General features: G+C 36.7%; 1 protein-coding gene across 2 annotated transcripts in view; it reads left to right on the top strand.

The window, feature by feature from the left end:
• Positions 1-392: 392 nt before the first annotated feature.
• tmod2 (tropomodulin 2) overlaps positions 393-10,313 on the top strand; it is a 30,816-nt gene continuing 20,895 nt past the window's right edge. For both annotated transcript variants that reach the window (XM_084123723.1, XM_084123724.1), the window contains exons 1-3: positions 393-524; positions 7,937-8,114; positions 9,294-9,450. In XM_084123723.1, the coding sequence (XP_083979849.1) occupies positions 7,989-8,114; positions 9,294-9,450 (283 nt within the window). In that variant the 5' untranslated portion in view covers positions 393-524; positions 7,937-7,988. The remainder of the gene's footprint in view (positions 525-7,936; positions 8,115-9,293; positions 9,451-10,313) is intronic.

Below are 10,313 nucleotides of genomic sequence, written 5' to 3'. Positions count from 1 at the left end.
GTTAAAAAAAGGATTGCATACTCAAAAAAGAAAAGAAAAAAAAGATTGATTTATCTGAACTTGAGCCCACCTGAGAAATTCTCATTTAATAACAATAATAGCCTACCTTCTAATGTTTACTAATTAATAATAAATAAAAAAATCTGTACAATATAATGAAAATAATTTAAATAAATAATGAAATACTCAATCATAAATAAATTATTCAATTTAAATAGCGACACAATCACGCAAAAACAATGACGCCATCAGTGGACTTCATATTCCAAGCTCCTTTGTACCTCTAAAACTCTACAATCTCTGATTGGTTGCGTGCTTCTGGTAGGCGGGAACATTGCTTTATGGGCGTGCTCTTACATTCCGATTAGCTGTTGTGAATGTCAATCATCAGAGCAATTCTAGTGTCTGGTTTCCTGTGTTACCGCCCTTGGGCTGAGACAGTGAAGACGGGTGCGGGAATTTCTTTGCTTTCCGACCAAGAATAGGTCAATAAAGGGTACAACACTTGCAGGAATTTTTCTAAGGTAAGAAATATGTTTCGTCCTCTCTCAGCGTGAGGGTTACATTTAGGTAGAGTTCATAAATGTAGAGGTTTGTGTGGTTCAGGAGTTAGCTGGCTAAGCGCTCGAGCGCTGATATCCGTATGAGCGTGAGCAGATGGGCCAACAGTTTATGATATTACAATGATCCAAAACTATCAAATGATCTTATAAGCGTAGCACACTGAGTCTATTATATATACTTCGTAATAACGGATACATGATCAAAACTTATTAACACATGCTTCACTGATTTTATCAAGGTAACACTTGAGACCATATGTGATATGGGCACCCATCATAGTAAATAATACATGTACTGTAAAAACTACACACAAATTTGATTCAGTCTGATTTCTCATAGTTGTATTACCACAATTTAGCTGGATTTAATCTCATAATGTATATTTGAAATCTGATTACTACATCCTAATACATAATTTAGGACTTTCGGGCGTTTTGATCGTTATAAAAAAAGGGGCTGCGTAAATGAAGTTTTGTATTATTGTCCATATGTGTATACTGTAAATTATTTAGTATAATAATAATAATGTGAATGCTTCATTTAGATCCGTTTATAAGCATTGCAGACGCTATAGCGTGCACGCGCTGATGCTGATGATAATGCGGTCTCGCGCAGGTCATGGCTTTTGCTTAATTGTATGTTTATAGTGTAACGTTATTATTATTATTTAGCTGTCTCGCACAGAGCGAGCGCAGCTGTACAGTATGTGAGCTCTTGTGTGTCGTTATAACGGGTGTGGTCTTCACCCGGGGCTTGACTCTGCGTGGTTTTACATAACTGACTCATGGGATTTAATGCATAGTATAACACAATATAGTTCACTTTCCGCAAAAGCATTATGAAGAAAGAATTGTGTGAGAGCATTATGTGAGAATGAAAACTGTCCCCAAACAAACATGTGCTGCTTTTAGACATGGATGAATTAAAGAGCTCATGAGTCTTATGATGTCATAATTTCTTTGTTATTGGTGAAAACGATCACTGCCAGGGCCCTATGAAATTCGTTTACTATCTATCTATCTATCTATCTATCTATCTATCTATCTATCTATCTATCTATCTATCTATCTATCTACTTGAAGGCTGGACATTTGTTTGTAATGAATTTTTCTCTTCCTGAAATGGCACGTTTAAAGAGCACTTGTCTAAAGTAGTGATCGCTAGATGTAGGCTACCTCTTACACAATAAACATTTCCAAACCCACCCTCCATCTGGGTTCGATAAGCCTCAGTCTCTGTCTCTCAAAGGAAGTGCTTGATGAGAAACAACCAAAGAAAAGATTCTCAATGTTGTCACTGTCAGAAGCACAGATCATTTTAGCTTTTTTCCCCTTTCTAGTGTAATGAAGCAGATCTCCTCACATTTCCTCTGAGTTTAATTTGAGTGAATACGGAACCAATATTGACACCTAAGTCAATAATATACCCCATAAGTTTGTGGTCAATACCGGTCAAAGGTTTGGAAACACATTTTTTATGTTTCTCTTAAGTCTCTTATCATCATCAAGTCTGCCTTTACAGAAAAAATGTATATTACAATTTAAAATAATGTTTTTCTGTTGTAATATGCTTTAAAATATAATTTTTTTCTGTGATCAAAGCTGATTTATATAGCCATTACTCCAGTCTTTAGTGTCACATCTTTCAGAAATCAGATTTTTTTTATCAATTTAACACATCCTTGCTGAATAAGTAGCCTATTAATTTCTTTCCAAAAAAGACAGAAAAAAATGACTGACCCAAAATGTTGAACTGTAGTGTATATTGTTACAAAAGATTTATATTTTAAATAAATGCTGTTCTTTTTCCCCCAACTTTTTATTCATCAAAGAATCGTGAAAAAAGTATCACAGGTTATAAAAAAATATTATTAAGCAGCACAACTGTTTCCGACATTGATAAATCAGCATTTTAGAATGATTTCTGAAGGATCGTGTGACACTGAAGACTGGAGTAATGATGCTGAAAATGTACTATATCCAGCAAAGTAAACTTTCAGACTGAACGATGATTCTCACAAAACTGTATTTTCTGCAAGCTTTTTCATGGTATATTTAGATGTCTTTCCAAAAAAAGGACACTTGGAGACTCCAAAAGGACAACCAACTGATATAAGGAGTCCATATAATTCATACATTTATGCACATCAAAGCACATGGAAAAATAAACAACATTACAGAACAAAACTTTTCAGAATACAGTGTACATTGTGTATGGTGCAACCATAGACTGTAAAAAAATATGGACGACGCCCCTTCGCTCTCTTCCATTGGTGAGAAGTGAAGCCGCCAGTGTCCCGATATGGCGCTGACATCTTGGGGTTTGAGTCTGCGCACTGTGCGCAGTAGCGATCTCGGGACCAGACCTGCGCAGTAGTGAGCAGGAAGTAAAGCCGCGAAATCAAGGCCCCGCCCTCACTCTCGATGTGAAATAATTAATTATAGAAATGTAGATATTAATAGCATTAACATAACCGTTTTTATAGCATCAAATAACTAACTAAAAACAAACTTATTTTAAAAACAAACACTTGAATTTACATCAGCGTGATAACAACAACAACAACAGTAAATGACAGAAACCACCTTCAGAAAAAAGATATTTGAAGTGTAATTAAATCGTTTAGTTGGTCTTAAGTCCCATTGAAAAACACGGGGAGGCGGGGTTTATGACCTATACTAGGACCAGTCACAGGGGGCGATCGAGACGTTTTGGCTTCACTTTTCAGGGCTTGTGCGGCACGCTTGGGTGCAACAGCAAAGAGCTTTTTAGAGCTTGTTTACATTTTAGACATGCCAAGTTGCCATACTGAACAGGACTACATGGAGATGCCAAAATAAATAATAATAAAAAAATAATAATCCTAAACCAACCACCTTGACCTGACTACATTATATGCCTCCATTCAGATTTACTAGACACTGCAACATACACATGACAGATAAAAACATTATCTTGAATGTGTGTGGAAACAACGTAAAAACGTGTTTGCGCATAAATACAATGTGTGATCATCAGTGCGTTGAGAGCGCACATGCACAGTTTGTTTGCGCATCATTCAAACAGACTCCCGTGTGCTAACCGAACGACTTCTGTGCGTCACCGCAATCGTCTTTACCTTGATTACAATCCGCTTCCATCAAAACTTTACTAGCGAGACGCTAGTTTGCTTTGTCCAGCTGAGAAACGTAGTATATATATATTAGTACTGAGTAATATTAAAGCTGCAGTCTGTAGTTTTTCCTCTCTGTTCGAAATCTGCAATTGCGGCACGGCACAGCGCGGATGAATCCAGTGTTTTGAGGAGAATGTGCGGCTGTCAGTCACCGCGCCGGTGTGGAAACTGTCATTCGCAATCACAGATTCTACTTTTTGGAAGTGTGACTAACATAAAAAATGTCACCGAAAAATGTCATCTGATTCAAGTAACATCCACTTTTGTTCTGACCAACTAAGGGAAAAAAAGCATTGCAGTGAATCGCACTGATTAAATCTAACGATCGCTTATCATATCACATCAAACCATGCAAATTATACTTTGTTCTCAAATTGTTAATTTTAACATCAGAGGCTGATTCAAAAAGTTAGGCAATTCCATCTTTGCAAGTACATTCTGGCGCTTCTGACTCACAGACACAGCCTGTAAGTTTGTTTTCATATTTTAAGAATTTGCTACTGACTATTTAAACGTGAGTTTTGAGCAGTATTCCTGTTCTCTCTGCCATCTCTGATGTAAAAGCCTGGTTTTCTTTACATTAGCGCTGTTTTGGACGGATTGTTTGAATGTATTCGCTTACTGGATCATTGGACTGAAAACTTTCCCGGAGTTTAGTGGCTTAAAATGATCTGATCGCAAACAGAGAAGCAAAATCGGGTTAAAAGGTTAGAATAGAAATTTCCACTTTTCAGGGTTACAAGTGCTTGTGCCCTTGTAGATGCTCAGTTTGATAAACTCTCGACTTCTAAGATCATCGTACAGGGTGAAGTAAATTACTTAAAAAAAAAAAAAAATTGCATCAAATTAGTTTAACCCAATAAGGATTTTTTTAATAAATCGCATGCGTCATTCGCATAAATAAATTTGAATAAATCGCATGCAAGGTTTCGTGTAGAGTGTTACCTACAACAATGTAGGCATAAAAACAATACAAATGTTGTCTATGAATAAAGACAATGTAATTTTAAAAGTAACATTAGTAAAGGTTGTGTAAACTATTTACAAGATTTGAGCTGAACTCATTTTTAATCGATGATGATAACTTTTTTTTTTTTTTTTTTTATCTGGAGGAAGTGTCTCAACACGTCTTGTCATTCTGAGCTCCAGAACATTCGCTGATCTTCGTCTCTGTCATGGTTCTGACCTTTTACCCTGTGTCTTTTCATCCTTATTATGGATTTGTCCCGTAATGCACTTACAGAGCAGGACTGGCTTCCTCTGTATTTTGTCTGTCTGCCGGATTAAGAGGCGTTGATGAGGTTTGTCTGATGGACAATCACAAAGAATAACTAACATAACTAGATCCCACCCCCAGAGTTCCCTATTCTGGCTTTATCATTGTCCTCCAGACAAAAATCAGATCGCAAGAAGTACCAAAGTTTAATATCTAGTATTGCGGCTTTGTTCAAATACTCAGCACCACTAAATGAGTAGGCTACATTAGCAAGTACCACTTAGACTTTATAGCATCCTTGTGTAAAACAACATACTCCACTCACTTAAAAAAAGAAAAGAAATTCTAGTCTTTTGAAACATGCGTAAGCGTAACTAGGGATGTTCACTTCAGCTTTTCCCTAACCGACATCCGATGCTCGTTAACCAACCATTAACCGTTAAACAACAAGATTATGTTAAATTAAAATAAATTAGAATGGATAAGTGAGGATTCATCGTCACAGGAATAAATACGCAAAATATATTTCACTTAATTAACAGATAACAAAACGTAACGGAAAAAAACTGTAGGCTACGATGACGAGTAGCAGTTTATATGCTGAGCTGGGTTCATTTTTGTGACGTGCTCCACGCTTTGTTGTTTTCTTTCTTTTATTTTATTTTGACCAAAAATAGTATTTTAAGTAATTTCTGCTGTTATAAGGAAACAATTCAAGTGATTGCGCACACAACATATTAGTTCAAGCATTGCTAAGTTGGCATCTCAGCCTGTTCATTATCAAAATAAAAAAGTCAACCAGACAAAATTACACTTTCCAAGCATATTTTTGCGCATGTGAAAGGATGATGTTTACGTTGATGATTTCTCTCCTTATTTATTGATATTTTACATTAATGTAATAATAAAATGTGACTTGTACGCGACTTATGTTTGTTTTTTCTCTCAAAACTTGAATTTTATATGTATAGCATATTTTTTTAACCATGCAGCAAATGTTTCTTGAAAAATTACTTTTTAAACCGTTTTACCGATAGTATTAATCTATCAAAATTCTTACTGTCGGTTAACTGGTTAATTATGAGTATCCTCACTTTGAGTCGTTTTGGATTTGGAGGTGTTCAGGAAATGGAAAGAAGTTTGCGGTTAAGGATCTTGGCTGGTTTGATCTAAGGGGCAGCCCAGGATCAAAAGGGATACTGAATTTGTTCCAGTTTTAGCACCATTTAGCCATTAAGCCACATTAACCCCTGGTTCAGCTGTTCCTTTGTCTCCTACAGTAACAAGAAAAATATTGAGTAGGGAATCCTTCAAATCAATGCATTAGCTCTTCAGTCAGCTGCTGCTAGTATGTAATGTCCTTAATGCAGCTTTTGCTTGTTTAATTGAAAGTTAATGTGAACATTTATGGATGTTGACCTTGTGAGGGTCTTAACACAGTCTTAAGATGAGGTGAATAAGCTGAAACCAATCCTGCTGAGAAGCCCAATGGTATTTTACCGGATTTAACACTGGTTTTCTTAGTATTAGCGAAAGTCTACTTTACTTCTCCATTAAGCACTCATAAGTTAGATTGAGTTGAACATAAAGTCTTGCTGTGATTTGTTATTGCGTTTGGCTCAATGCAATAGTAGCACTGAATTTAAAACTCTTCATGAAAAAACATGTTAGTTCTTTGATGAATTGATGCGCAGCTTGAGTTCTCTCTCGGCTTTGGCACAAGCGCCGGTTAAATACAGCTCCATCCAACATTAATACAGCGATTTATTCCCATGCCACAGTCTGATTTAATGCTTTTGTCAACCTTCACATTTACTCTAAACTCTTCAACAACGTTGACTGCTAGGTTTAGTTTCATTACTCAGTCAAGAGCTCAAGTAAATGAGTTGTAATTGAAACAAAGAAATTCTGCAGGATCCGTGATTAAACTATAATCTTGTGCTGTGGTATTTCCCAGGGTTTGTCATTATATACTTTGGCAACATCTCATTTTTCTTTAGGATGCCCTGTTTTTAGTCTCTGACTCATGGGCAAAAATTACTATTTATTCATGAATTGGTGAATAAATGACATCAGTTATTCCTGCGGTATTTTTGGTTGCTGGAATTTCCTCACGTTTTATGGGTCTGATGGCTGACTTGAGCTGGCAGGGCTTAATTTAGGCTTCCCTGTCTAAAACCACAACCTTAAAGTCACAATTCGCAACCCAAAAATCAAGACTATTTTTGCTGAGTGTCCCACTCAAGAGTACAGCAGTGATGATGATTCATATCTTTACTGAAACAGCCTGATGAAGTGGCTGATGAATTTGGAGATGGTGCAGTTCTGCAGGGGAGTGAAGTTCAAAGGTCAAGGTGTTTCCATATGGGAATGAGATTAAGACTGAGGTTAAAGGTCATGAGACTGGGACTGGGATATCACACAGAGGACACATATCAGTTCAGTAAACTCTCTCTCATTGATTAGTGGAAAAATCTGTTTGTGTTTAAGTTAGTTATGTAATGCTAGTCTGTAAGTAGTTCTTGTCTCCGGCATTTGCATTCGTATGAATGGAAGTCAATGGAACGATCAGTGTGTGACAGCCTCTTCAGTGGCCGCGTCAACTTCCGGTGCAGCGCAGTCTATGGAAATTGTAAAAGCTTAAATAAATAAAAGCTTTTTATTTATTTTTATTTCGGAAGATGTATCCCATGGCCATAATCCAGGATGACGATGCCAATTCATCGGGCTCAAATTGTGAAAGAGTGGATCAGTGATCATAGGTTTGGCCACCACAGAGTCCTGAACTTAACCCCATTGAAAGTCTTTAGGATGTACTGAAGTAGATGGAGGGGTTCCACTCTTTCATAGTCAATACAAAATCTCGGACAAAAATGAATTCAACACTTGATGGAAATAAATGTTGTGATGTTGCATAAGGTCTTCTGTCATGGTAACAGTTACCTGATAGTTACCTGAATAACACATTTTTCTGTTTACAGACACTCAATCAAACTGGACCACAGTCTCTCTCTCTGACGGACAGTGTGAATCATGGCTCTTCCTTTTAAGAAAGATCTGGAGAAGTATAAGGAGATCGATGAGGATGAGATTTTGGACAAGCTGTCAGAGGAGGAGCTCAAGCAACTGGAGAGTGCTCTCGATGAGATCGACCCAGAGGTGAGACACACTTTTATTCACTCTTTCAGACAGTTTGTCAAAATCTGTCCAAGCTTCATTACTTGATTTCTGTGCAGAAAACTTGCAACGTGGGTCATAGTTCATATCCGGACAGGAACAAGTGTTTGTTTTAATGGCCACATTTCGTATCGCAAATCATAAAGATGGAGTTCATGACACTTTAATTTGATTTAGGACATTTGTTTGATGGTTTCAGCACCACAGGCATTAGCAAAAGCAAAATTATAGTTGTTGTAGAAGTATATCTCCCTGCATTTGTGTTGATATATTGTTGTTACAGCATTGGATGGAGATATACCAGAATTTGATATACCAGAAGATCAGTTATTAATGTTTATTACCCCAAAATCTGAATGACTTTTTCTTCTTCTGTGGAACATACAAGAAGATATTTTGAAGAATGTTGGTATCAGTTTTGGTGACCATTGACATCTTTTTTAAAAAAATTAAAAAAACACTGAGACGTTTCTCAAAATATCTTATGTTCCACAGAAGAAAGCTACAAGTTGAGGTTGAGTAAATAATGACAGAATTTTCATTTTTTTTTAAATATACTATCCCTTCTTGAAGCACTTGTAATAAATTTGTGGAAAGTCCTAAAGATGGGAATTTAATAATTTGATGTTGTATGCAGAGCAAACATGCTTAGAAAAACCAGACACAATCACCCTGTCATTTCTGGTAAATTGCCAATAACATGGTGATGATGTAATTCACAATGATGTCATTGTGGTTATGGGTGTGGTCACATGTTTGAACTGTTGTGATAGTGTTGAGAAAGCAGTTGTTTATCAAACTGGTGAAAATAGCCATTTTCCAAACTGTGTAAATCTGCCTTTCTGGAGTTCGTTAAGATAAACAACTCTCTGTCTGTTTGTTTACGGATAAACAGAGCTCAAGTTTGCTCCCAAACACAAGAGCTTCCTCTCAAGCAAAAATATCTCAGCAGTTTGTTTTCCTATAAAGCAAAAATTAGTCAGTAAACAACACAATTCAGACATTCTGTGTTCAGATAGATCTATGATCATTAGGAAACAAATGCAAATGATAGTTTTCATTTAAGAAGTGAATGCTTCATCAGATGTAACTTGGTGTGAAAATTGTGAAGTTTCTTTTTCATACTATAACTGGTACATCTGTTCTGAATCCATTACCCAGAATGCTCTGCTGCCAGCCGGACTCAGGCAGAAGGACCAGACCACAAAAGCGGCCACCGGTACTTTTAACCGTGACAAACTCCTGCAGTATCTGGAGAAGGAAGCTATGGACCATAAAGACAGGGAAGATTGCGTCCCCTTTACCGGAGAAAGGAAAGGTACAAGAATGAGACGAGACGTGTTTGATATCAGTCTGGTTTTTGATACAGCAATAAACATTACTTTATCAGAAATGCCACACATGAAATTTCCGTAATGGTCCAGGTCTCGAAGATTTGCTGCATTTAATTTTTAGTTTCTTAGAGTTTCTTAGAATCAGAGTTTGTATGACACGGCACAGTTGAGGGTTTAATGATTGAAGATCTGAATTGTTCGGTCAAATATGGAAAAGTCTGTCACATGTCATTCCAGACTCTTATGACTTAGTTTTCTTCCAGGTACACAAATGATGTTTAGTAGAGTAGTTATTTAGAAGTTGGTAGGTATTTTTCCAAATAATGAGCTGCCAAACTCCTTAAAGTGGCTCTGGTTATGATACGTGTATGATACGTTTATTTGTCCTTTTCGAGCTTGACCGTATACATCGCTGTACTTTTTTGTTTATATGAAAAGGAAAGGTTATACAGGTTTAGTGTAAATAAATTTCATTTCTTTGAGTAAACCGTTCTTGTAATGCTGCATCCAAAATCACATACACTCTGATTGGGTTCTTATTTAAAAAAAGGACTTACTGTGTGACTGTACAAAAATGTATGTTCTATAGACCTTATGTAGTCCCGCCCCTTTTCAGCGCTGCACTGGTTGTCTTTTGACTTCCGGTCTGTATTTTCACAGCGATTTTGCGTGTTTATTAATGAACGGCTCGTTTTAAAATCTTCCTGGTCGACTGACATTTGTTAAGTCATCTGCTTTAAACATTATACAGTCCTCGTGATAACTTTCGTTAACTTTACATTAAGTAAATCCACTTCAAAAGCTAATTACTCCTGGACAGCAATGCCATAGAAATATACGACCGCAA

Source organism: Abramis brama (genome assembly GCF_963993115.1).
Source record: "Abramis brama genome assembly, chromosome: 9".
Lineage (NCBI taxonomy): Eukaryota > Metazoa > Chordata > Actinopteri > Cypriniformes > Leuciscidae > Abramis > Abramis brama.
This window is presented reverse-complemented; position numbering and strand designations above follow the sequence as displayed.